At 52.4% G+C, this 27,323-nt stretch overlaps 7 protein-coding genes across 7 annotated transcripts; 3 read left to right on the forward strand and 4 right to left on the reverse strand.

The window, feature by feature from the left end:
- Positions 1–1,362: 1,362 nt before the first annotated feature.
- Positions 1,363–7,287, reverse strand: Z520_06539 (uncharacterized protein; the record flags this gene model as incomplete). The annotated part of the gene is made up of 2 exons (XM_016777039.1): positions 1,363–7,222; positions 7,280–7,287. The coding sequence occupies 2 exons, from the start codon at positions 7,285–7,287 to the stop codon at positions 1,363–1,365; spliced, it is 5,868 nt and encodes a 1,955-aa protein (XP_016631884.1).
- Positions 7,288–7,655: 368 nt separating this feature from the next.
- Positions 7,656–10,377, reverse strand: Z520_06540 (uncharacterized protein; the record flags this gene model as incomplete). The annotated part of the gene is made up of 4 exons (XM_016777040.1): positions 7,656–8,630; positions 8,702–8,857; positions 8,960–9,357; positions 9,432–10,377. 4 exons carry the CDS (start codon positions 10,375–10,377, stop codon positions 7,656–7,658), a joined length of 2,475 nt encoding a protein of 824 aa, XP_016631885.1.
- A 1,361-nt stretch (positions 10,378–11,738) lies between these two features.
- Positions 11,739–12,970, forward strand: Z520_06541 (uncharacterized protein; the record flags this gene model as incomplete). The annotated part of the gene is made up of 3 exons (XM_016777041.1): positions 11,739–11,823; positions 11,890–12,094; positions 12,169–12,970. 3 exons carry the CDS (start codon positions 11,739–11,741, stop codon positions 12,968–12,970), a joined length of 1,092 nt encoding a protein of 363 aa, XP_016631886.1.
- Positions 12,971–13,476: 506 nt separating this feature from the next.
- On the reverse strand, positions 13,477–14,715 carry Z520_06542 (uncharacterized protein; the record flags this gene model as incomplete). The annotated part of the gene is made up of 2 exons (XM_016777042.1): positions 13,477–13,766; positions 13,824–14,715. 2 exons carry the CDS (start codon positions 14,713–14,715, stop codon positions 13,477–13,479), a joined length of 1,182 nt encoding a protein of 393 aa, XP_016631887.1.
- A 1,406-nt stretch (positions 14,716–16,121) lies between these two features.
- On the forward strand, positions 16,122–17,431 carry Z520_06543 (uncharacterized protein; the record flags this gene model as incomplete). The annotated part of the gene is made up of 2 exons (XM_016777043.1): positions 16,122–16,511; positions 16,580–17,431. The coding sequence occupies 2 exons, from the start codon at positions 16,122–16,124 to the stop codon at positions 17,429–17,431; spliced, it is 1,242 nt and encodes a 413-aa protein (XP_016631888.1).
- Positions 17,432–18,950: 1,519 nt separating this feature from the next.
- Z520_06544 (uncharacterized protein) lies at positions 18,951–19,934 on the reverse strand (the record flags this gene model as incomplete). The annotated part of the gene is made up of 2 exons (XM_016777044.1): positions 18,951–19,336; positions 19,400–19,934. 2 exons carry the CDS (start codon positions 19,932–19,934, stop codon positions 18,951–18,953), a joined length of 921 nt encoding a protein of 306 aa, XP_016631889.1.
- Positions 19,935–24,265: 4,331 nt separating this feature from the next.
- On the forward strand, positions 24,266–26,473 carry Z520_06545 (uncharacterized protein; the record flags this gene model as incomplete). The annotated part of the gene is made up of 3 exons (XM_016777045.1): positions 24,266–24,307; positions 24,359–25,655; positions 25,704–26,473. The coding sequence occupies 3 exons, from the start codon at positions 24,266–24,268 to the stop codon at positions 26,471–26,473; spliced, it is 2,109 nt and encodes a 702-aa protein (XP_016631890.1).
- Between the last annotated feature and the right edge of the window lie 850 nt (positions 26,474–27,323).

Consider the following 27,323-nt stretch of genomic DNA (forward strand, 5'->3'; position numbering starts at 1 on the left):
CAAAAGCACATCACCGAAAAGATCAAACACGGGAGGCAACGTCTTGAAGACTGCATCTTCCTCCGGACTTGCCCTGTGCGACCCCATAACATCAAGTACCGGAAGCCACCTCTTCAACCTTCTGGCCGTCTTTACCAATTGGCCACCTTCAATCTCCTGCCAGCCAGCCCGTCATTGCCAGTATATTCGGCCTCTCTGTCGACCCCAAATCTCGACGACTTATTCAACAAACCTCATTATCCCAGCCCCTTCTATCTTTTTAGTTAGAAAACCCCACCACCTTCATCCAAGAAATGGTCAGTCTCCTCCCCCCTCTCACGATTCAAAACTCCATGGAGCCCAGCGCCGCTCACAAACATACTCTACCGACCAGGCTCAAACACCCGCGCAGCGCCGCGCCAACGAGAAACACGCCAAGGGCGTCGAAAAGCGCATGGGCAAGCCCGAGTCGGCGTACAAGAAGAAAGAAGCAAAGAGGTCGCCCGTGAGCATCGCCGCTGTTGGTTCGTGCTCACTTTTTTTCTTCTCCCTCTTCCCCATCTATCCTTTCCCGCCTGCTCTCCTCCCTCATTTTGGCAATTCTGCCTTCCCACCATATCCTTCCATCATCCCATCTCTCTCCCTCGGTCAGACGACGAGTGTCCTCGTCAACTTCAGGGATTCTTTCTTTCGTCCAAGCACATGTGAATACACCCAACCATCCATCCATTGAGTAGCGTCTGTCTTATCACGCTTCGTATCCACTGTCCTATCTATTCCCGTGGCAAAGCGTGGGCGCGCCTTGGCTGACCAGAAAAAAGGGCTGCTGATTTTCGTCATCGTCGCCCCCCTGCTCATCGAACAATTAAAGCTGATCCCCTATCTCTGGGGCCTACTACTGGATCTGCTGGCCAAGATAGGCCTGGTGTCGAAATAATAAAAAAAGTTCTTGGACGCCCCCTCCCTCCCCGGTAGCTTTTCGAGGGACTCTTCTTCCTCTCTCTCTCCTTCCTGGACCAAACTTTTCTCCCTCTCCTTTCCCCCTTTTGTCCAGATCAGAGAGGAAGGAAAAAGCGGCATGCCACAACACGCCGCAGAAGGCTTTTGGTGGTCAGCCATGGCAAGGAATGATCTGATGGGATAGATTGGATTGGGGTGGACGGGGCATTTCAGCCATTTCCCCCTTAAGTTGAACTGCTTGCGGCGAGGAATGGTAGGAACTGGGCCGGGGGAAAAGTTCCTGATTACATTACTAGCTGTGTCGCTAGAAGTTTGCTCTGTACTGTACACATTTGACGCTCTATGTGGACTGCTCCCGGAAATGATAATTTCGCTCAAATTTCCCAGCTCACCAACAAACGCGCTCTCGCACTATACTCTAACCTAGTACGGGATCCCGTTGGTGATTAATTGAAACTCATCGTACACCTTGGTCGTCACGTTCGCCGCGCTCTTCTTGATACAACCCAGCATAAACTCCGCAGCCTCCCTCTCGCTCTTGTCCAGCACGAATCTCTGCTTAAAGTTCCGCATCGTCTCGGGCTTGAAACACGGTAACCCGCTGTCCAGCATCAGACTTACCAAGTGGCTGAGCTTGTCGCAGTAGGGCCTGCTCGCGAGGAAGGCTTTGATGGTGAGCTCTTCGAACCAGCGGTATGGTTGACTAGTATGAGGGTCATCTCCGCCCATGACGGCGATCATTTCCGGCGTCAATTTAAAGGGTGCCCGTTCGAATTTGACTCCGCCGGGGGCAATGTCGAAGCAGAATCCAAAGTCAATGTGGAGGATGTGGCCCTTGTCGTCGATCATGATGTTTCCATTGTGGCGATCCTTGAATTGCAAGAGGTACGTGATGACAGAATATGCAGCCATGCTCTTCACGAATTCACTGCGAGCTTCCTGGTACCGCACCGAATGTTCGCCGCCGTATTTGGTGATGAAGTAATCATGCAGACCATTCACCGCTTCTCGGCCCAACATGTCGCGGCTGATAGAATTCGGAAGAACGTCGATGACGCCACAGCCGGGCGCCGTGGCGGTGACACGGTACGGAAAGACGTAGACGTCCAGACCTATAGAGTTGAAGATGCCCCGGAAAGCCGCAATCATCTGCAACGCGAGGACGTCTTGGCGACAATCATCGCCAACTTTGAAGATGGCGCTCTGCCAGACCTCGTAAGTCGCCCAATTCCCATCATTCAGTTCAACGTTGGAAATGTCACTGGTGTTTCTGCGGCTGTGACTTATTCTGGAGTTGGCGGTCTGGGTCTTCGGCGCTGATTCGATCAGCTCGCTTGTCTCCTCGTTGGAGGCGTCCTTCTTTTTGCGAATCCGGAAAGTTGCCATGTATGGTGCCTTAGCATGAGATTGCAACGGCTTCCCGGATTTCCTGTCAATACCAACCACAACGCCGTCAGGGTTGCTCGGAAGATAAACCCCAACGTCAACTTTGATTTTCCGAAGTTCTTCTTCGATCTTGGCCTTCTTTTCCGGCTTAGGCCTTTTGATAAAGGGCTTGAGCTTGCCCGAGATATCCGTCACTTCACTAAAGAATGCAAACTCCCGTTCGTAAAAGTCCTTGTCTTCGCCAGAGAACCCTGAAATCAGACTGTTCATGACTTTATCCAGTGTGGGCTTGACAGGATCTGGCACTTGTGAGTCCTCATCCTTGTATGCGTTGGCCTTCATGTTCCAAATAATCTGGTGGGCAAATAATTGTGAGAACTTGCCAGTCTCGATGATGTACCGCTCGACGTATCCTAGCGTATCGTACCGTAGGGCCTGTACAATTTGTGGGACATAGAAAAACGTAACATCGACAGAATGGCTCTCCACAGCTCTCATCGCGTACTGGATGATGAATGGATGGTTTCCAAAAGCAGGCATGAAGTATGTTACGGCTTGAACAGGGTTGACCGGCCGCCAGTACAGGAGATACTTCAACTGGAAGGACAGGTCTGACGACAAAGTATCTCCAAGCAACAAATCGACTGCATTCGCTTCGTGCAAGGCTTTCTCCGGCTGATTCATAAGTAGGAATCGGACGTCGCGGCGAAGCTGGTCATTGTTGAACCGTGCGAGAAGCTGTACAGCGAGCGCTGGATCCTCTGCCCATGCGGTTCGAACAAGGCCGGCAACATGAGAGTCCGGCTGACTCTGGTGTCCCGAATGACCAAGAGGCGATAGCCAAACGTTTAACCGGTTGATTTCGTTCAGGAGGAGAGCTTCCAACAGCTCCTGTTTCTGCTGAGGGTCTTTTCTGGTCGCCGACGCTGGGAAGATGGGTGTTCGAGTTCCTTGCAACAAGGCTAGAACATCTTGCATAACTTGGACTTCAGCTAATAATTGTAACCGATTACCGCCAAAAGACCAGAATGGCGGCTTAGCAAACCACTGCAGACCGACGGATAGAATAAGATCTTTTAATTTCCACATGGACAACTTGTTGAGACAAGTACTGTTTTTGACGACTCGGAGAGCAAAGAGGACCGTGTGAAATTGTATGTCGCGCAAAAGAGGATGGCCCTTGATGTGGATAAAGCCAAGAAGAGTTCGCTCAAGCAGTCGGATAAACGTGCGTTGAGTATTGGCGCTTCCAAGTCTGATGGCATTAAAATGACTCTCGAAAAACTGCATCAGCCGGAAATGGGGGGCAATGGTGTTGTGCGCCGCTTGCGCTTCCTTATGCAGGGCGGCTCTGTCGGATGGTGCGAACTCTTCTTTGACATAAAAGGGATCCGGTTGCTCGAATTTGGGACTGAAGATGCCGACTTTTCGATCAATCGTCCTTTCCCAGGCCTGCGCAACTTCTGTCAAGATCCGGGCTTCCATCCTGGTATTCTCATGAATGACCCCAAGCCACAAAGAAATCCCAAGTTTAATGGATTCTTTCGTGAAAATGGCGAAAGGAATATTGACCAGATAGTGAACGATAGCTGTCTGCGACTTCTTGCTTTGGCAGAGGAGAGCCGCTGCGCGTCGGAGAACATCCTTGACTTCAAATGCTTTGACGTGAACCTTCCGACTTGTTCTTTTGTGAAGGTCGAGGAGTGCATCTTGCAAAACAGGCATTGGATCAGTAGAGGGCCTCTGCAGTGAAGATCTTCGTCCAGTCGTGTCGTCCATGTAGACATTGTCGCGGTGGTGGTCCGGGATACCGGTGAATCGATATTCTTGTCGAGCGGTATATTGGGCTACAAAATCAGACGCCATGTTGATGTCTGTCGAATCGTTTCTTCGGTCAATGGCGTTGAGTCTACGATCTGTTGGAGGGATCATGGAGCCCATCTCCAGAGCGAAAGATCTGCCCAATGAAATATGGCCGTATCCCCCAGTATCATCGAATTCAGATAGATATGTCTGAAGGAGGCCCTTGATATCCAAAGGTGCCACTCCCATCACCATGGTCACCCACTTTCTGGCGTCACTATGCAGGGCTTGCAGAGTGCGCTTGCGGAAAGCGTAGTCGTCAGACAACTCAACCGTTATCTTGCCTCTGGTAGAGGTGAGGGTGGACCGCCATTCGTACTCGTCAGTATCGGCATCGAGACAACTGGACCACATTAATGAGAGGAGCTCCAGCAAAGCGAACAACGCAGACTTCTGACACAAGGCAGAAGGCACAAAGCTGATGATGTGGTTGGCTGCCGCCCTTGCGACCTCTTGCATCTTGCTGCTACGGTGGCAGCAGCCACTCAAAATCCGAGCTAGTTGTCGAGACACGTAGGGTGCGCTGAAGTCGTCATCCTTCCCAGCTACAGCTTTTTGGGTGTACCTTTTCACAACCTCGTTCGCAATGGAGCCAAGGCATGTTCCCATATGGCTAGTTTGCGTAGTCGGGTCCGAGAAATAGTCCAGAATCTCCGCACAGCTCCCGGACACAGCCCGGAGACTTTCGACCAGAAATACAGCATTTAAAAACACTACCTTCTGGTAACTCAACTTGCCGATGTCAGATTCTCGGTCTGGGATAGCGAAAAGCAGAGCTTTCTTTTGATCGTTCATATGATGAGAGTTCATTCCTCTCCGTAGGACTGTGTTGATCTCCACGTCTGATTCCAGAAGCTCGGCACGGTCATCATCCACGAGGGGCAACGAGTTCATCGCCAACACTCGCAAATCATGGTAATGTTGCTGGCCGATGCGGGACTGGAGTGTGATACCGTGTACGGCCACATTGTACCAAACCTCTCTAACCATGCTTAGCACATCGCCGTCTTCGGCAAGTGTGCTCTCGATCGTCAGAGCGGGTTTTCGAGAAGCGAGAATAGACAGAGGCTTGAGAAGAGGTGCTATCTCCTTCGCGGCTTGTTCGACTTCCGCAGACTGTTTGAATTCTCCTTCAACGACATCCCCCTTGCTGAGGACTCGTTCCAGCAGCTGCATCGCATAGATCTTGAATAGTGGCGAGCGGTTGTCCAAGTTGATTGCAATATATTCTTGTCCATTGTGGACAGATTGTAAAATAGTGGCATTTTCCTGGACGACAGCCTCGTGATGCAGTCGAGTGTAGAGTCTGAGCAAGGCCTTGAACTCGTTTTCCTTGCCAATAATGGCAAGCTTTGCGGCTTCTTCAATAATACGAGCGTCAACCACGACGCTGATTCTCCCAACCTTTTGCAGCATCATCATCTGTGCCAGAGCAATGATTTTGCTGTCGTTGCATTCGGTGGCCAAGACGACGATTGCATCTGCAACATTTCCACAGACCAGTGATGTTTCTTCGTCGCCACTCAAGGAGAGTGATATGACGCTTCCAGTGCGTAGTCTCGTCGTAGAAGACATGGAACCATTTTGGCCACTGATGTCCAACGTCCCGTGAGCCTGGTGAACCTTTTCGGCTCCTGTCTGCGAACTCAGAACATTCCCCAGTGAATATATCGTTGTGATGACAGCATCATGTGACAGCATCCTCAAAATATGCGACAGGCTTTGCGCAGCGACGGCAACTGCTGGTGGTCTCGAGGTGCCTCGGACAATAAATCTTAACAGGATCCGGGCGTAGTTGTTGGCACCCTCAGGGATATGTTTGGCCACAACGGCCATGCTTTTCAGTACTATGTCCGCAAGGTCAATATCTGCCATCTGGACTTGGTTGGCAATCGAATCCTCAAGCCATCCGGCCAGGTCCTCAGCATCAGCAATTTCATCGTCAAGAACCAAGCAATGCAAGTATGCTTCCACGGCGTATGCCTTGACAGAAAAGGCAAGACGCTGTTGCCAGACGGAGCTGAGCTGTAGGTAATCCGAGCCATCCTCCAGTACGCGCATCTGCTCACTGACAATGTCCACCAGATACTCCACCATGTCATCAGTAATACCGTCATCTTTGACTCGATTTAGATGAGTGCCGGCGATGTATTGATCGAGTATGTCTCCGCATTCTACTGCGTGCTCCCCGCATGACATTCTCGCTGAGCATGCAAGGACCAGTTTCATGAAGCCCTTTTGCAGCAACATAGCTCCGACAGGAAGCCCCTGCGCGGCGAATCTCTTGAGGTATTTTCGCCAATCTCGTTCGGCGGCATCGGGCGAGGTGGAGTTTCGGATAGCCGACGAAGCAGTCTCAACGGCTATCAGGAATCGCTCTGACAAAGCTTCTTTCAAGCACCGAGTAAGTTCGACTGTCTCGTAGGGGGACCAGAAACTCCCATGGGCGGCCGCCGCATCGAGGAATCCGATCAACGACACCGTTATCGCTGCAATCTCTTGAGTTTCGTCCTCGTTTGCATTCTGCTCACCAACCCCCACAGCGGCCAGTGCCGAAGCAGACTTGGACCAGTTCTGCGTATACGACGTGATGCTGTATGCGACTGCATCTTTCAACGGGGGAAACCTGAGCCCGAGGACGAGAAGCGCCTTTGTGAGTTGAAACGTGAGGGCCGTCCATGGGGCGGGCCTGATTTCTTGAATGAAGGGCGAAGATGAGAACACCTGTAGGTGTGACTCGGGCAGGTAAGCAGTCAACTGTTTGACTAAACGGTCGGCATGAGACAGCTCGTGCAAATCATGTGCACTCGTGCACAACGCGAGCAAGACATCGAGTTCGCGGGGCGACATGGGCACCCTCGAAGTGGGTGCGATAGCTCGAAGGACTCCATCAAGAACACCGCCGTTCCCTTGAGACTTGGTGGATGGTGCCGACGAGGTGAGACGCTTGAATTCTGCCTCGCGCGTCGAGGACCGGATGGAGGAGAGGGCCGCGAGTTTGGAGAAGGCCTGTCGGCGCAGGCCTCCATGGCCGCTGAGATAACGTCAGTCCAAACACAGAACGTAGACATTAGGAGAATGGGAAATATACAGGTCCATCTGGCCCGATATTCAGGCGCCGTCGCGCAGGTCTGGAGGACAATCCGCCCTGGGCTGCGTCAAGACTGCGCATTGACGAACTTCAAAGATCAGAACAGGAATTATGATGATGCGGGAATCTTGGTACTAGTCTTTCACGTGACAATTACCCCATCGAGCACCCAGGCCGTGCCGCTTTTAAGATCTGAGATAGCTTGTATTACTGATCCACTCTGTCGCTCACGCTTCCTCCTGAGCCTCATCCTGTTCAGGGGTGGCGGTGGAAATATATCGTCGATTATATAAAGGGCTGGACAAAAACCAGCATACATGTAAAACACCGGCTTAGACACCAAACGGTCCCCCACAAAGTCCACGACACGCTCCCTTTATTTTCTCCGCTCAGCAAAGCCCTTGTCGGGAAACAATCCAGCGAGGGTCTCCCTCATCGCGTGCTGAATATCCTGCAACTCCTGCTCGTCGGTGGTGGCGACGTCGTCGTTGAGGCACATTTGTCCGGGGAGCTGCTTGTGTTCCTTGACGTAGTGGCGGTAGAGGGTGCTGTCGATTTGGTCGGCGTCGGTGACCATGACGAACAGCGTGTCGCCCGGGTCGACCTCGATGAACTTGTAGCGCATGGCGCCCTTGACGACGAGCTCGCGGTCAGCGGCCTGCGTGTCCGCGTGCGGCAGCAAGGGGCTCAGACCCGAGGGTGTCTGCTGCAGGAGGCCCTTGAGCAGGCAGTCGCCGCAATGAGGGTTCTGGCGCGCCAGCCGGTCGAAAATGACAGCGGCGCTGAAGGTCGGGTTTGTATGGGATGTGTTCGAGTTGTCGGTCAGGAACCCTAGGGCTAGGCAGTTGTCGAGGGCGAACTCGGCGCAGTCGACGTTGCGGATGGCGTGGGGCCCGTCGAGCGACGTCCATAGCGAGTTGGTGTTGACCTGCGGCGCGCGGAGCCCGGCCTCCTCGAGCATCGACGGCACGTGGTAGAAGATCTTGCGCCGGAAAGCCGCCTTTTCGGCATTCTTGTGGCCCCTTTTCAGCTCGGCCGCGATCGTTTGCCGTTCTTCCCACGACAAGATCCCGTCGCGGTCCACGTCGCTGCGCAGCATAATATAGCTCCACAGGAGCAGTTCGCGGTGCCGCTCAATTATGTAGTGGTTCGTCACGTACCACGAGTACAGCTGGAAGCCCGGCTCGCCACGGAACCGCTTGCAGGCACTCTGGATCTCGGACCGGGGAAAGGCCTCGATGGCCTCCCGCATGATGCTTCTGGAGAGAGAATGTCCAAAGTGGCTCTGGCCCTTGCGTTTTCTGACCCCGAACCGACGGTTCAAGAGCCACGAGGTGTAGATCAGATACGGCTGCCAAAAAAGAAAATGTCAACAAAACCACCCCGTGAGCAAAGGAATTTAAGGTCCTGAAAAACACAAACCTTTTCACCAAAACGGTGTGCGTCGGCTTCGGTCGGTGCCGACGTGGTGCTGTAGCCGTTGGTCTTGAAGCTCATAACCGCGCCGAACAGGGGCGAGTAGATGTCCGCAGGCGCGTGCTCTCGCGTCAGCAACATGTCATCGGACATGGCAAAGAACTGGGAGTGTAGACAGTGTCAGTGTCGGTGCACGCATATGGGACGATGGCCCCAATCCCTCTGGGCTCGGGCGGGGGGCTTTAAACTTCTCAACATACGTACCTGGTCAACTTCCGACTTGGTATTGAAGATCTGGTTCTCGATCGTCAGCGAGTTGAACGCAGGCAAGCACACTTTCTTGTCGTTCTCGAACATCTCCTCTTGAGAGATGACCTGGACAAGCTTGGATACCAGCGGGTCGTCGAACGCAAGCCAGGTGGGGGCCTGTTTCCGGACTGGGGTACCGTTCTTGTAAATGGAGTTTACGAGGACTTTGATCGTGTTCATGAAATGGCCCGCGTTCTTCTCGATGCTGCGGAACGAATAGCGCAGTTCGTCCCAGTCCCGATATCGGTTCACCCCGTGCGAGTTGATCCATTCCCCTTCGGCGTCGTTCAGGATCGACCGCTCTTCCCACGGTCTGATGGTCTGTTGAAAGTCGCTTTCTGATCCGTTCACCCCTGCATGTCAAGTTAGCCCCCCAAACAGCAATGGCCGCTCCAAAAGGACAGCCCATATGTGACGCAGCTCATACATAGATAGACAAAATCGATCTTGGGCTCTTCCAACTTCCCCCATTTCTCGACGTCGTACGTCCCCGAACTCACCCATTCGTCTTCCCAGCCTTGGAGGACCTCGTTCTTGACGGCTTCTTCGAATGGCACCCAGACGAACTCCGGAAGAGATTCTGCCCTCTTCTCTAGAGACAAGTGCTGTTCCGTCTCGTTGGATTCGTCTTCGACGAGTGGCTCTTTCGACGACGTGTCGGGCGCAGGCACTTCTATCCCAGGATCCATGAGATTTGGTACGTTTTTGTGGCTAGGATCTCCATCGGTTGGCCCGTTGTTTTGCAAAGATGGCGGGTCCGGGATTGGATCTTTCGAAGACGTGTATGGCGCAGGCACTTCTAGTCCAACATCCATGAGATCTGGTACAGGATTTTGGCTAGGGTCTTCGTCGGTTGCGAGGTTGATTTGCAGAGGTGGCGGGTCCGGGATTGGATCTTCGATGTCTTTGGCGGATTGTTCATCCTTTGTAGGCTGCGAGGCTTTGCTTTCGGTTGCCAGGTTAATTTGCACAGGTGACGAGTCTGGGATTGGATCTTGGATGTCTTGGGCGGATTGTTCATCCTTTGTAGGCGGTGAGGCTTTGCTTTCGGTTGCCAGGTTGATTTGCACAGGTGACGAGTCTGGGATTGGATCTTCGACGTCTTGGGCGGATTGCTCATCCTCTGTAGGCCGCGAGGCTCCGCCTTCGTCTTCGAGGGATAGGCTCGTGTCAACATCCGGTGAGATAGAGCCGTCTGAGGTACTGTCGACAGCGATCGGCGATTGTTGCACATGCTTGAGCTGCTGCTTTGGGCCACCAAACCTCCTCTGAAGACTGGCTTTGTAGCTGTTGCTGTGCCGATAGTCTATCGAGCTGCGACACGAGGCCAGGACAACCGTGGCTCCGATGAGGACGACGAACAGCAACAGCATGCTTGATCGCGAGCCTTTTCTCCGCCACATCGGCCTTTTCACCGTCACCCAAAGAGGCATTCCCTGGTCATTGACTCCTCCGTAAGGATAGTACATTTAGACTCCTGGCGAACCGGTTTCCGCGACGATTGTGCTGGTCCTCAAATCCCCCACCCACGACTTTCAACCATAACCTGGAAGGCGATAAATCCAAAATCCAACTCAGAAGAAAGCGCACCTAGTGTTTCGACGTGTTGAGGCATCTAGCCAGGCTCGCTCAGAGGGAAGGAGCTGGCGTTGAGAGACAGATGTTGTGGTGCTTCCTCGATGGCCAGGTCTGGATATGCCGAGTCCGGTGTATGCCGTGCTGCCGCGAGAGAGCGCGCTGAGTATACATAAGCCGACTCCCGAATCACACGATAAATGTCCCGATAAGCCATAGCTCCCGGGAGTGAAATTGGTGGAATGTGAAACCTGTCGTACCTTGGGTTGGGGGGGTGGACGAGGCGCGGAGAGAAGGGGGATAAGATAAGGGGGATGAAGGTTGTTTCGCTAGGGCTATGTATGGGCTTGTTACCTCTTGTCATTTCAACACTCCCTCCGTCGCTGAGGTCCGAAGTCCAGAACGTGGCAGATGGATGCAATCCGGGCACAGGTCAAGAAACGACAGCCTTGCCTTGGGTCAGGGTGCTTGGGGACAAATTTGGGCGGCGCCACTCGGCTTCTTTCCGGCCAAGGATCGACACATTGGGTGCAGGGTTCCAGAAAGTCTATGATTCTTTAACTGCCGAGTGATCGACATATATATGCGAGGCCTTAGGGAGAAGAAAGTCTATGATCCTTTATCTTCCGATGTCTCTTTTTCCGGGTTACTCTATCGGATGTTCTCTTTTAGGAAATGCATACCCCGCAGTGTTTTTCTATGAGCGCGTCAAACCACGCTATTCTTCAAAGATGCTTGGCCCGGAGAAGGCGGACAGGATATCAGTCTTACTTGAACCTTTGCTATTGGCTCCGAGAGAGCCATGCTTGGAGGGGCGCTGGCCCTGACGAGCTGTACACAGGAGGTTCTCAGGAGTCATGCTTCAGTCGGAGAGACTCTTCCACAATCTATCTAGCTGTCCTTGCTGGGACAATGTTTGATTGGATCACGGCGACAGGACGAAGAAAGACTCCCTCGTGTGAAGCTCGTGAAGGTTGATGGCGTCTAGACTCTGGAAATGAGTGTACGGGTACGCCCCAAAGACGTCCCTGAGTGAGATTAGCACAGGACAACCTCATATACCTACGCCCTGGCTGTTTGTCACTTGTCGAGAGGGTGATTCACTCTGGTCAGGGCTCTTCTATTGTTCTCATTCCAGAAAGCGTGCAAGCTAATGACTATGTCCTCGAACTTGTACACCAAATTAGCGAACGAGCCGTTCTCGATAAGTGTGGATTGCCATCCCCTTGAGCCTCTCGACGCTGGTAAGTACATATCTGATGGCAAGTCAAAGTGCGGAGTGAGGAAGGAAACTAATGAGCATTTACTAGCCAAGCCGGAGATGGATCAAGACGGCCTGGAAAAGCAAGCCGTGACCGAGGAGTCTTCGGCCAAATCGATGAAGATTCCACGATGGGCTTTGAGCGATCCCAAGACGCTCTTTAGCACCAATATCAGCGAAAAGGACGCCGTCAACTGTCTCTGCGTCGTGCTTAACACCGTGTCCACGGTGTCCATCGTCTTTGCGAACAAGATGTAAGTACTGTTTCCTGAAGCCCTTGCTGCTAGTAGACATTGATTGGGGGTGGATGGCTAACTATTCCCCCCAGAGTCTTTACCGATCCCCAATTCCGCAAGTTCCAGATCGGCACCGCAGCATGGCACTTCACGGCGACGACGGTACTGCTGTACCTTTCGACCCTGCAGCCATTTCACTTCTTCAAGCCGGTGCGGCTGGCTGTGCGAGACATCCTGCCCCTGTCGACCTTGTTTGTCGGGTTCCTGGTACTGGGGAACCTATCGCTCGCGCTTAACACGGTCTCGTTCTACCAACTGGCCAAGATCATGACCACGCCGACCGTGGTGGCCATCAACTTTGTGCTGTTCCGCAAGGTGCTTCCAACGCCGTTGCTGCTGGCCATATTGGTTTCGTGCCTGGGCGTGGCCTTGACCAACGTCGCGATGGTCACGTCGAACCCGACGGGCACGTTGGTTGCCGTCGCAGCCTTCGTCACCACGGCCTTCTACCAGATCTGGATTGGCAAGAAGGTGGCAGAACTCGACATCGGTGCCCCCGCGCTGCTGCTGAACCAGGCGCCGCTCTCGGTGATTATGCTCCTGTGTCTGCTCCCGTTCACCGACACAATCCCAGACTTTCGGACTGTCGACCCCAAGATCCTGGCCACCTTCTTGTTCTCGGGCGTCCTGGCCGCGGGGCTCAACCTGAGCCAGTTCCTCATCATCGGGCGCGTGTCGGCCATCGCCTTCAACGTCGTCTCCAACGCCAAGAACGTCATTATCATTGCCCTAGGCTGGTACACGGCCGGCCAGGCCCCGTCGGTGAAGGACGTTGTGGGCGTCATGCTGGCCCTGGGTGGAGCGGGTGCGTATTCGTGGCTGCAACGAAAATGAATTTGGATGTCTTCATGCTTTGAAAGTTTGCGTGGCCACGACATGGAGCAAGAAGTGTTATCATTAGAGGATATCACTGCATATGGGAGACATCTGGCAAGATATCTTATTATTAAAAGAGAACAACCGAACAACCCATGTGGGAGACATGTGACAAGATATGTTCATTTATATTGCCATTTACTTTCAGTCAGAAAAGAAACGGACGGAATATCAATATCTGGCTACTCGTGAGCGCATTATTAGGCACTACAAAAGATATATGCTAGGCTTATCAGACGATTCCTAACAGTATATTGGGATAGATAAATTAAAATTTTGTATTTATTGTGACCGTGGACACTGAAAACCCGGAGTAGAAAAGTCCAGGCAGTATTAGAGATGGATCAAGGCCGCAAGGAATCCACGCCGAGCAAGATTTCGACGCCCGTAAACCATTTTCCAAGTAAAGCAAAATGCCCTGAGCACACTCTACCAGGGGTGTTTGAACCTCACACCTTCAAATTCTAAGGATGGTTCTCTGCCTCGACATTCTTCTCCTTCGGCTGGCTCTTTTGCTCCTGGCTCTTCTGTTCCTGGCTCTTCTGTTCCTGGCTCTTCTGCTCCTGGCTCTTCTGCTCCTGGCTCTTTTGCTGCTGGCTGTAAGACTCCCAAAATTGGGATATCTCACTCACCAGCTCGGGCATCTGATCGACCTCCTTGACCCACTCGGACTCGTCTTTCTCGTAGGCTTGCACGAAGGACTTGATCCTCTGCACCTTGGTGGCTCCCGACCCCGCGAAATGTAGTAGAAGATCTGTCATTCCGTCAGCATGAAATCTTCAAAAGACATGCCAGAGACTGATTTGCTTACCGCCAGGCCTCACGCCGTTGGGATGCTCCTTCTTTGCTGGAATTGGCACTCCATGGTCGTCCCGCGCGCCCATGTACGCGTTCAACCAGCGCTGCGGGATCTCGGCGTAACCGTCGAGATAGGTCGTGCCGTCCCAAGGGCGATATACTCCTCCCTCATGTACAACATGCTCAATGGCGGATTGTTCCGAGTAGCGTAGGTCCACTGTTGGTCGGAAGGTCTCGACGCTGAGCGATGATGCCAGCAGGTGGACGGAGTAGTCGTTGATCCTAAGTAGAAAAGCACCGTCGTTGAGCCCATTGTGGTCGTTGCCGCAGAGAAAATTGACCCCCGACACATCCGGGGGCGGTAGATAGATTTCCAAGGGAATCTTGGGGTTGAGAAGAAATGTGTCGGCGTCGAACCAGAATAACCACTCTAGCCTCTCTTTAGGCGGTTTTGCCAACTCCTCCAGCACCACGCCCAGGATCCAGGCAGGTTTCGTCCACAGGCGTCCAAGTATCTTCTGACGCAGGACGTACATGGGATAGCCGTGCATGTCGGCATGCCGGGAATGGGACTCCAGAGCTCGCTCGTAGGCCTCACTGTAAGTGTCACCATATAGCATGGTGATTTTGGCAATCTTGGGCCGCGGCTTATTGTCGTTATTCGCCTCCTCGAGGACAGGAGTCTTGGGCTCATCTTGTCGTGTGCTCGAATCCTTAAGCTCTCCGACGTCCTGGTCCTGGGTGGTTGTAGCTTGTTCGACGAATTGTCTCGAGTACGCGCGGAAGGCAGATAGGTCTGTCCATGCGGATCGAGGGCCGGCCTTACGACCAAAGTGCGAGAGACCTAACTGAAAGACGAAAATCCCCAACAGCATCGCCAAAGCGATTTGGAACTTCTTCGCCATCTAGGCCAACGAACGTGCAGAGCGGAAGACCACTATGGTGCTCAAAACTTCAGGTAGAGTGGTCGACGGTTATCGGGCCTTGCTATTGCAGACGAGGAGAATCGAGAGAAATAAGGTGCCAATTCCCAAGCTCAGTGCAATCCTCAATCCATTCATGGTTAAAGGAGGAAAGACGGACCTGGTCGCGACACGCATCCAAGCTTTACGTGGCACAACCTTCTCGTCGTGTGCGCTCCCGAGCTGGTCAGTCCGGGGTTAGTGGATGCTCTCAGGCCAAGCAATATGGGAGATAGGGGGCACGATACCTCGATGGCCATAACTGCATCGATGCATCGACTAGTCCATTGATGTGGTGTATGGGTTGCTCGAAGGAGATGTCGAGGAATCAAGGGGTATTGGGCGCCCGATACAGTCAATCCAGTTCGCCGGTTACCGCCGTGGCGGTCATCACAAGAGGCCAAATACCAAATGCAGGGTGCAGAGTAACGCGATCTTCATTACCTCTACAAGATGTTGTCTCCGCAAGAGCCGTCGTAGGAACCTTAGAAGCATATCCACATGTTGTAATGACGATTGATCTCTCCGGTATATGACAGCTTCGGAAGTCACCCCATCTTTCAGCGCGGGGTCGAAGTGGCCGGAGGGTATGAACCGACGCCAAACCGACGCCCAAAGTCGTATTTCGTCCTGGTGGTGCCACTAGATGCTCTTCTTGTGGCTACATGATAATTGCTTCTCTGCTTCTATACGTAAAAGGCTCAAAAAGAAGCAGAACGCCTTGGGGTTAGGGTTGGCGTTAGAGGGCGATCGCCAGCCACCTTCCGCCATCGGACATTGGCCTCCCTTTCCCCTGCAGGTCTAGCCTTATGGTTTGTACCAGTCTATATTAGCCAAAAGCTCAAGACTTAATCTGCAATCCCTCCAGCTCATTCGGGCGGACAGTGAACCCGTGTAAATCTTCGAAGAGGGGTTGTCTGATCCCTTGAATGCTTATCTGTATACCTTGCCATCTGGGCATTTCTCGGAAAGCCTAGCCATGCCGAGAGGCACACAATGAGGTACGGACCGACGAACACGAGATTTACACTCAAACCTGTCTCAGAGCACACATGTCCACTTTCACACCCTGAGAAGGTATGGGAGATCTCGTGTTTCTCGGCAGGCTACTGCTGCGCGGCTCCCACCCGCACCCGGCCGAAATCGATGGGCTTGTAGTCCATAATAGTTAGGGGGTCATCGCCTGCTTGCTCGTATGCTCGGATTCGTTTGTCTCCCAGAGCCTTGATATGACCTTGGTTTTGTTTCGTTCAGGTTTTCACTCGAGGACATTTTTTGGGAAGTTGTGCCCTACCTTGCTTTTTTGTATTCTGCGGCGGGTTGTGCTTTATTCCTAAAGTCCTGTGTCGATGGCTGAGAAGACGGCTTCAGGGAGCCAACTTCCCGTGTTGGAGTGCCCGTCGTCGTCAGGGTCCGAGCTGCCGTCACCGCTCGAATTCATCTTGAGCATTGGCAGGCGCAAGGTGGTGGTTCGGTCGATTTTATGTGCATGCCTATTGATCTTGTTCCTGAAGTACTCTGGGTTGCCTTCAATAGTTACAGGGTACCCTAGTGGACGCAATCACATCGACCACGTCTACAACACCACTCTGGGATTTCAGAGAGTCTTTGTCATCAATCTCCCACAGCGGACTGACAAGAAGGACCTGACCACCATGGCCTCCTCATTCGCAGGCTTCGAGGTTGACTATATTCCTGGCGTCAAGGCAGAGGATGTCAGCGAGAAAGCTGCGCCGTCGGTATGCAACAGCTCTCTCTGTTATCTCCACCGTATATCGTTGCTCGAGAGCTGACTTTTGAACATTAGAATTGGGACCATGATGCCCAGAACCCGGGCGTACTCGGATGCTGGAGAGCTCACATGAATATTCTCCAGAAGATCGTTGCCGAACGGATCCAGACGGCTATGATCATCGAAGACGATGCGGATTGGTCTCCCTTCATCAAGGACCAACTGTTCGAGCTTGCAACAGGGGCTCGTGCGTTGCAGAAGTCTTCAGACTCGGTGCCGTCGCCGTATGGCCATGACTGGCACTTGCTCTGGCTGGGCCACAACCGGATTGGGCCAACGGACCAGGATCAAAACATCTGGGTTATTGATCACGACTTCACAGTCCCTCCTCTGCAACATCGCAATTCACGATGGCGGCAGTCGCACGTTCCGGAAGACGCGCTACGGAACGACACGCGGCTGCTCTTCAAGGCGTATGCTGGCATGTGCTTGTACGGGTACGCCGTCACCTATGACGGCGCTCGCAAGATGTTGTCGTCAATATCGGTCCAACCTCGCAACCAGCCGGTGGATCAGAGCGTGTCGGACATGTGCCGTGGCAAAATGGCCCAGGGTTTCGAATGTTATGGCATATGGCCGCCCCTGATATCAACCCATCGCTCTGCAGGATACAAGTCTCAGGATTCCGACATCAACATCAATGCAAAGGTTGGCTGGCATCAGGAATATACTTTCGACATTCCCTTCAGTACCACGATCAATATTCCCAGGCTGGCCGATGGCGCCACGTCCGTCTTGTCGCAATGGCCCGACACGGATGTCCAAGAAGCCCCGATCAACCCGGAAATTCGACGGCGTTCTCAGGGGTATCTGAAGAATATCAACTTTGGAGCTCTTCCAATACGGGATGCGTCGATCACGATATGAGACCCCAGTTCTGTAGAAACCACCAAGGGGGTCAAAGCCACTCAGCTTCCGCGACCTCCCCAACAATTGGAGCGTCTTGCAGCCTCATCGTTGTGGGAGGAGTCTGACCTTTCTGGATCAGATCGCTGCATTCACTCAGAAATCAAGGCGGTTTCCGACACTCGCAGCACCTCTAAAGTCTCGAAGAGTGTCCGTTGGAGGAAATGTGACCAGTATCGAATGCCATTTTGATGATTTCAGCACTCCTATAGACATATCTATCGAATGTCCTTTCTGCTCCTTTTTCAGGGTACAATAGAGCTCTTTCTGATAGATTTGTCGTGATCTCACAGCGCCGAACGGGGAGTGGAGTTCTTAGTCCGTGTCTGAGGGATCAGCATCATGCAAGAGCTGGTGTATGTGCACTCGAACAAGGTTGAAAGAGACATTGTCCTCCGTATCTTCCTTGTCAGGGTCTTCTTCCCCGGCCGGTGCCTTGCAAATAACAAACGCGTACTGGGGTTCCGGATGCTGCAAGAGTCCCTTTTGGAACCACAACCCTCATCAAGCGATGTCCTGTGTAAAACGCAGTGGTGCTTGAGAGATCTAGCGCCGTGAGCTATAAAGCAGGGTAAAGAGACACCGAACTCCGAAGACTCCGAACAACACCGAAGGTCTCCGAGGCCCGCGATTGACAAACTCCCGCGGCCACAACATCCATTGACGGAGGTGAAGCAGTGCCGTGGCGGCAATGGTCAACTTGGTCAAAGGTCAATCAGCAATGGTTGCAGAGACTGTGGCCACAGAGCAATCTGCCAAGAACGTCGCGGTTGGGCTCGAAATGACATTCGTTCTAAGAATGAATGTGTGGTCCCGGCACAGGATGGGAGGAGAGGTAAGTCGCCCCAAGTCGCGTCTGATTAAGATTCGGCAAAGCAGATTCGGTTTACCCGTAGACCAGACACGGCCTGGCACGGATAGAGCGGGAAGGAGAAAGGAAAGGAGGAGTTGAGAAGGGACCACGAACAAATTCCCCAGACTTGGGGTTGGCAGCTGCAGTGATGTTCAGGGCGCCTTGCCACGAAACTTTCTTCCAACCCTAAAATGAGTTTGCGTCTACATACGAGATTGGAGCTCGAAGCGAACAAATTACTTAGTCGCTTGGCCAGCCTCTTCACAAGAATTCCCCAGCCATGTTTACTAGAGAATGTACCGAGTGCATTGAACACATACTCATGAACACCTGAGACATCGGATGAAATTGATTGGCTTTATCATTAAAAGTAACTCTAAGTACGTAAAGGTATGTAACCGCCCTGATCAGGAGCTTTTGGGTAAGCCGAAAAGGGGAGAGAGGACAATATATTAGAGAGACGATCTTGGCTGGGCTGCGGCTGCGGCTGCGGCTGCGGTGCCAGGCCAGGGAATATCGCCCCTCGACAGTTCCATGGGAAGAGCCGGAAATATGCGTGTAGAGAATCTTCATCAAGGTCGTGGAAAGAAAATGAATGATCTCGCGCCACCAGAGCCCGAACCCCCATCAGTCCACAATGTCGCCGTCCATGTCGAATTCAAACGATCGCTTCTGCTCATTTGGGTCGGTCCCTTCGTTATCGGGCTGGTCGTTGTCGCTAGATGGATCGGGTGCGGAAGGTCTTGTAGTGGTCGCGGCTTGAGTAGGTGCAGGTGGCGGAAAGTCTCCCTGGCGACGGCTGGTTGGTACGGGTGGGTGGGCAAAGGGAGTTGTGGTGAAGGGTGTCGCGAAGGGTGTCGCGGACACTCTTGCCGCCTCTACTCGGTGTGCAAACCATGCCGGCACACTTCGAGGGGTGAGGGCGGCGGTCACTGTTGGGATGGCAGAGTATTGAGGTTTGTCGCCAGCCTTGTTTTGGCGAGGTGGTAGTGATCTGGGTGCGGGACCGGCTCCTGTTTGTTGCGTTAGGAACTATTTTGTGTTGGAAGGGTCAAGGGTGAATCCCGAATACTTACGCTGTCTTAGTGACAAGCCAATGTCCTGGCATGCAAAAGGGGGCTTTCCATTACCCTGGAGGAAGAGGGATCCGTCCTCGCTCTGACAAAAGACTGCCTGGCCACCCTCGCCATAGGAAATCCCTTGTCCTTGAACATGAAGCCAACCGTCTTGGCCCTGCAAGAAGTTGTAATTCCCTGAGCTGGGACGATCGTCGAGCTTGACCACCGCATAACCGTTGCTGAAGTCCAGGTGCACAAATTCGTTGCCTACCCCAAGTTGGCCTCCCCATATCCAGAATTTTGCCGCGTCCGTCTTTGACTTGGTGAGGTATGCGTCTCCACCAGTGAAGTAGACGAAGCTGGGCTTGGTCTTGTGATATTTTTCATGAACCACAAATGACTGCAGATGGTACCAGGTGTTGTTGGAATCGCCAGCCTCGAGCGCAGAACTTCCGCCTGTCGGGAGAGCGGCTGCAGAAGTCTTCATAGTGAAGTATGACAGGACACTCAGAAGCGTGGCCATGAGGCCCGTGTCCAAGCCGAAATGAACCATGTTGTTGCTGAGTCTGCTGTTCGATCAAGTCCTGGGTGAGCTCTGTTCAAGGTCGACAGCAACCGGATAACAGAAGTAAAGATGTGCTAAACGAGTATAGGGTCGACGCTGAAAGAATGAGCGAAAAGAACGTGACGTTGTACGAACAAGAACATTAACGAGTATGATAAATGAGTGTGATGAAGGTTATTAAGTAGCCCAGCAGACGAACGTCGTCGCGCAACTCGACTTTGGATGGAGGCTGGAGATACTTAAGCAATGCATACCAGCCAGAAGAGCAATACCTCTGCAATCTCCATGAGGCTCGCTAGTCAAATTGCCTATCACGCACAACGCTGCGAAGATATCTGTTGACAGACCAAAGGCCCCAGCTCTAGTTCAGGAAGAGGCTGGAGGAAACTGGAGTAACTCGACCATTGGAGCAATAACGAACGCGACCTCGCGCCAGCTCACGCGACATCGTATTGGAAGAATCAAACGCGAGCTCGTTGAGGAAAATTCAAACGTGATTTCCATCCCTAAGAAGGTAAGGTAATTTCATGCGGTGGCTCTCGAAAGGCGGGGCACTGGATATACCACGACCCCAGAGTTGATATTGAGTAGAGTTTGTGGCGTCCCCCAGCCTTACGAGAATGTAGAGCAGGCAGCTTGGCACTGGTCTCTGTTCGGCACTCGGGCGGTCATTAGCACTGGCTAATGGATGAAATAGCCGTCTGGTCTCCTGTTCGGCAGTCGGGCGGTCATTAGCACTGGCTAATGGATGAAATAAGCCGTGGCAGCCACCGTATGGAATAGTTCCCTGTTTGCTCTTCAGAGCCTGTAATGCCATCAATGCATGAGTGAAAAGAAGGAGAAACTGCTTCACATACCAAGGCTCCATATTGAATGCGCGAGGGATTTAGACACAAGGACTTCCCAGCCTGCAATGTTCTCAGTACAGGCTGAGCCTGCATTCGCTCGAGAACCCAATTGCCGTCGGTGCTGAAGGGATCAAGGCCAAGAATCCCTGCCACCCCAGAAAGAAGATCGTCAGCGTTAACTTCTCTAGTGCGCTAAATGTGAAATAGCCGTCGATCCCGAGAGCGCCTCGCTCGCATTGGTCATTATGATAGGCGTACAATTAGCCTCATTGCCGATATCGGGTGCGCGCCTTGGGAAACCCTGGGTCGTTGTATCAATGCTCGTGTGATAAGATTCCCAATCCAGAGCTTGGAGGATATATCATATCACGGCCTGTTAGGGATTCAGACACAGGAAGAGCGGTAAGGCCATCCGAACTTGGCTTTCGCTTTGGGGAAGGGATCTGCACAGATCGACACAAAGTCATTACAACCTGGAAGTCAGACGCGGAACGAAAACTGCCTTTTACCTCAACGGCCTGTTTCCCCGTTCGCCGTACCACCACGAACGCATATGCTGTGTAACGTAGGGAGAATTTCTCGGTGACAACGAGCAACGCGCTCCATTTTCGGAGCATTGTTGACATACCTTCAACGTGCCGTCGCTATGAAGAGCGAAGATGTAGAGTGTCGTTTTTGCATAGAATTCAGAGAGGACCATGAGTTACCAGCGCTCGTTCCGGCGGCTGAGATCTTGTCTTTGTCTTCCCGTGAGGCTTTGCGCCGTCAGTGTCGACGCCCTCAGACTTCTCCGTTTGCGCCTTCTTACTCTCCACAGCCATCATTTCTCACCTTGGAGTCTAAGAGCCATGGATAGGAAGAACACCGATTGGCCCTGCTGGACTGCCCCCGGTGATCTTCGTGTCCATCACACGGAAAGTAGGCTTGCCGCTATAGTTTCAACCAGCGAACCTAAGAACCATAGGCTGGGAAAAGTTTCTCGGGAGGTCCGGCGGACTTCAATGTCGCTTTAGCCTCTCGCATGTTGGAGAACTGACGGTTAGTCATAAATCACGAGGGCTGTTAGTATATACCTAGCCTCTCAAGTCTGAATAGCAGGGACAGAACATGACTATTCGACGAGAAAGATGATCTTGACGAGGAGATCCTGCGAGCTGCTCCACGATAATAACTTAAGATCTTCTGGAGCCCTGAACTCACTTCCTCTAGGCTGGGCCTTAGCCGGAATAGCGGGAGTCAGGCCACCAGCGATCCCTTGGACAACTGGAGTCTAGCCACCAGCATTCCCTTGGACATCCTTGGGCTGGGAGGCGGCGTCCTTGAGCACTAGAGATCATTAGAGCCCTTCTCGCTTTCTGCGACGTCTTTTGTAAGAACCCTTGCTCTTCCATGCGACGCGTGCAGATGCGAACCATGATAGCAAGTGGTTCGAAGAAGGTATAGACTGATCTCGATGGCCAAGGGTAATCTGTATCGTGTCGTGCGTGGTGAGATCAACGACTTCACGATCTCGCTTGCACACTTCGTCTAAGGTTTTCGGGCTATGACCAAACCAATCGTTGATGTTGTCGACGTCCTGATCAATGGAAACGGTGCGCGAATTCGCACAAGTCTCGATGGCCCGAGATCTGAGATATGGATAGTAGCTCGATCGCCAGGCTATTGTAGATTGGAAACGATCCTGTGCCGTCATTGACGTGACTAAGAAGGCGGGAGTTTCAAAGAGCCGTAGTCTTAGGCGAAGTCTCCAACCACCAAAGTTCGGCCGTCAAACCAAGACGGGATACCAACTTCTTAGATGTCTTGAGAAAAGGTCCAGGAAGCAGGGTCGAGTATTCGACGATCTGGTTGGTCCTGGCCAGGCGAAGTCGTCCTCCTGTTTCCGTATCTACTCTTTCCTTCCCATTTTTCGCTCTTTTGATTAGCTTGAAGGGGATCTGGTTCGAGTCTCCTCTCCATTATCCTGCACATGCCGCCTGTAAAACCCTTTTGCCACTCTGGATCCGAAGCTCGCTCGAAATTCCGTCCCTGCTAGGTATGATCTCGACCTTATGTGCCGAGAGATCAGAATCGTAGGACTCGACTGAAGTTTTGTTGCCGCCCTCAATCTCGGGTCGGAGGTCCGCGCCATTTCCACAGAGAGGCCGAAGACTGACTAGGAGACAAGAATACCTCAATATTCTCAGACCTAGTCTTATCATCCGGTCTCCAAGGCCAAGCACGGAACTTGACAGCCTGGACAACTCTGCCTGTGTAGGTGGATGCTGTCACTATCCAGAGCGCAAGACGAGGCGCAGAAGGAGATATAGGGACGACAGGTGTGGGCACAGCCGCTTAGGCACTAAAAGAGGTCAGTATTCATCTCGATAAACAGAGAATTGATGGCAACGTCGGTGACTCGTCTGCAATCAGCGGACAGAGGCTCGACGTCTCACTCGTGACAACTTTATAAAAGCTTTACACAGGGTCATTTTTTGCAGTGGATAAGTCGTTGCTTCGAGAGTGGATTGTTGAGCAGTCATGTGAAAGTTACAACAGCGAAGAGAGGGAGGTGACAAGATCAGAGACTGCAGGTAGAAACACAGGCGGTGAAAGCAGTGAGGTCGCCCATTTGAGCACGGGAACGTTCGCTGGTAGATGGGTCTAAGGCATGGAGCTAGGAGCACCGAAGAAGAGCTCATTTCGGACAAGAACAGCGCCTTTCCCCATCCATGTTCAAGCAAACAGAGGATGTTATCGTGGTCAAGAGGATGATTCGACAACCTGTGGCACCTGACGACCAGCACCGGAGGTATGTTTTGAACAGAGCACCATCCAGAGAGTGACCACGCCACCGCAGGTAGACCAGGAGATCTGGTGTATGTGGCTGCGTACGAAGCATATGGTGAAGCTCAGCGCCAGAGCGGCTCTCTGGACGACCATTGCGGTCGATTCATCAAATTGAAAGGTGCGACCAAGGGCAACTGATAACTCGCTGGGCTGGGGACGCAGGCATGCGTCTTCGCGTCATCAGGTACGGTCGTAGGGCTGGTATCTGAATCTCGATACCTAAGTCGAGGGTCCAATGCGAGTGGCCTCAGAGGCTGTATCGCATTGCACAGGTTGAGCACATCTGGTTGGGGTGGTTGTTTGACTGGCGCAGGCACATCAGGCGCAGGCAGATCCAGGCAAACATGGAGATGCCCAGCTTTGTAGCACGTGATGTCGCGGGTGGCCCAATTGCAGCTCCGCTTCGAGCACGTCTACTGCTCGCTCCTCAGTTACTAAGTGACCCATATTTTGTATTTATCCTCAATTGCACTGTGTTTTATTGTCATGTTCCATAATACCTAGGTATATAATCTCTTTTTCAACCGATTCTCTCGCTCTACACCCACCATAAAGCGTCATTCTGCCACTCTCATCACGGAACAGAACTCTTCCAATCGTTAACGTTGGGCTGATCTCCACCCGAGTCTCTGTGGGGGTGTGATGGGTCCCAAGAAAGAGAAGAGCAGTTTGAAGAGGAATCGCGTGAGAATGTAACGTTCTGTGTTGTCGCCATTGGATCTGACGATCAAACAGCATAGCACTGGCGAGGACCAGGAGATTAAGAAACCGCGGAGGTCCCAGAGGATTTCCTCGCAGTCTCAAAAGGATCCTCTGCACACGCCGCTCAAGAACCAATATCTACCTTCTCCTCTGACGAACCATGAGTCGACCGCTACTGAAACATTCAAAGAACACACGGCCACCCCTCCAGAAGGTCGCCCCAGCCAGATTCGCCATGTCACGCCTGTAGCCTCGCCGCCACTTCTCCCACAATCCTCACCGCCTCAAGACACCCAGCCTCTATCCCAATTCGTCTACCCTCCCCGAGACATCGAGCCTGACTTGAACGATGAGGAGGGGACATGGGGTTACCTATTCCCAATGACCGAGAACGGTCATAGACTGCAGCTGAAACGACGAGCATTTTGTCCCGCTCCGGCTAAGCCGCTCGAGGTCTCGAGGCATACCGTGAAGAGTAAAAAGCGGGGGAAGAAGGAATTGGCTGAAGCTGAGATTGAGTATGAACATGAAAAAATGGGCAAAGGGTTTCCAGCGAGCGGATACCTGATCGGGCGACATCCGGAATGTGACATGATCCTTGACATTCCAACCGTGTCGAACCGCCATTGCCTGATCTTCAAAGAAAACAGAAACGGCGATGCGGTCGCTATTCTCGAGGACTTGTCCAGCAACGGCACCTTTGTCAACGAGGCAATCCTGGGCCGGAACAAGCGAAGGCAGCTGGAAGATGGGGACGAGATTACCATCTTGGATGAGGCCCGCTTTGTCTTTCGCTATCCAAGAAGTCGAGACTCGAGTGCGTTCAACTCACGTTACCGGATTCTCCAACAGTTGGGAAAGGGCCATTTTGCCACTGTGTACCTCTGTGTGGAAAGATCAACGGGTTTTAAGTTCGCCGTCAAGAAGTTCGACCGTCGCATGGGAGAGTCTCAGCGATCACAGACAGAAGGGTTAGAACAAGAAATCGCCGTGTTGATGAGTGTCAGCCATCCCAACGTCCTTTGCTTGAAGGAGACGTACGATGAACCCGACGGAGTTTATCTGGTCCTAGAGCTTGCCGCCGAAGGCGAATTGTTCAACTTGATTGTGACGAAACAGAAGTTGTCAGAGGCCGAGACCAGGAAAATCTTCATCCAGTTGTTTCAGGGGACTAAGTATCTGCATGAACGGAACATTGTTCATCGTGACATCAAACCAGAGAACATTTTACTGACCGACAAGAATTTATCGGTCAAGTTGGCAGATTTCGGCCTGGCTAAGATCATTGGCGAGGAGTCCTTCACAACTACGTTATGCGGTACACCCAGTTGTGAGTGCTGACGTCGTCTTCTCGAAGCCTTCTGCTAACTGTGCGCAGATGTTGCACCCGAAATTCTGGAGAACACACGCCATCGAAGATATACCAAGGCAGTTGATGTTTGGTCCCTAGGTGTCGTCCTGTACATTTGTCTCTGCGGGTTCCCACCATTTTCCGACGAGCTCTACTCACGAGAGAATCCATACACCCTCGCTCAACAGATCAAAATGGGCCGGTTTGACTATCCGTCACCATATTGGGACTCGATTGGCGACCCTGCACTCGACCTCATCGACCGCATGCTTACAGTCGACGTGGAGAAGCGAATTACGATCGATCAATGCCTAGAACATCCCTGGACAAGGAACTTGGGCTACATCAACCCTGCTGATTCGCTCGACGGCCTCACGGGGCAAATGAGTGCGTTTGACTTCTCCAAACGGAAAGTCCAAAGGGAACGCACTTTGTTAGCCAACATTAATGACGTCAAAGTGAGCAAAATGGTCGACCTCAATGGAGGCCAGCAGATCCAAGGCCAGCCAACCCATATTCCTGGTTCACCGGCGCACGTCAAGGTGTGGGACAAGAACCCTAGTGGAAAGAACATTAGGATGAGCCCACCCAAGGACAACAAGGGAAAGAAGCAAAGTGGGGGCGGCGGAGCTGTCGACAAGAACGAAGAGGATCACAAGGTGGAGGAACATCCTGCGGCTAACAGACAGCAGGAGGAATTCATGCAAATGGGCGGCAAAGGCGACATGCGTTTGTTCGGGGATGACGCTTCTTCCAGGTATTTGCCGGAAGAGGTGCCCAAGGGCAAGAAAAAGTGAACAGTGAGCGCTGGGATGATCATGTGTTGACGACCTTGCCGCGTTTTGCAAATGGGAATGAGGTTGTTGTTATTGTTTGCAATCGTTGCACTTGGAGTCGGATTGGATGATATTCGACCTTGTTGGTGTGATATTGTCCAGACCCAGCCTGGACTTTGCTGGAACAACACCGGCGAAGGACCGCTGAACGATGGGAAGAGACGACATGAGGATCGAGCACGAGGCGAAGCTAAGCCAAGCCGACGCGAAATGAAACAACCAACGCTGCACATACATATTGGAAAAACCGACTTTGTAATCGTCCTGGATACGAGCGCCGACACGACCTGGATGCGTCCATGGGGCGGGACATTGTGCATATTTGTACATGTACATATTTCCGGCCTGCCTGGGTGGGTGGCTTTATGGATACAGTCTTGCGGCTTGGCTTGTGAATGTGTTGCTGGCGCCTGGCAGGGCATGGGTTATGGATAAATACCGTCTGCATGTGTATATCTTCCAAGAGGTGGAAAAGTACTTTTTGATCGCGCGAATCGGATACTGCGTATTGGGTACCACGTACCAGGTAGTGGTGAGAATAGCTGTGCAATAGGAATGTATGAATTAATTGGTATCGTCTAGGAGTATCGAGTGTCGAGTGTCTACTCTTGACTCTTGAGTTTATTCGGTCCACTGTTGAGCTTCAGAGCTCGGAAAGGCGTGCTATATACGGGCTTTGCATAATCGACCAGTGTGACTTTTGTCTTTCCTGTGAAATACGCCTTGTTGGCCTGTGCGCCATGTTGATGTGGACGTGGATATAGATGGACGTGGATATAGATGGACGTGGATATAGATGGACGTGGATATA

Source organism: Fonsecaea multimorphosa, assembly GCF_000836435.1.
Source record: "Fonsecaea multimorphosa CBS 102226 unplaced genomic scaffold supercont1.12, whole genome shotgun sequence".
In the NCBI taxonomy this organism is placed as follows: domain Eukaryota; kingdom Fungi; phylum Ascomycota; class Eurotiomycetes; order Chaetothyriales; family Herpotrichiellaceae; genus Fonsecaea; species Fonsecaea multimorphosa.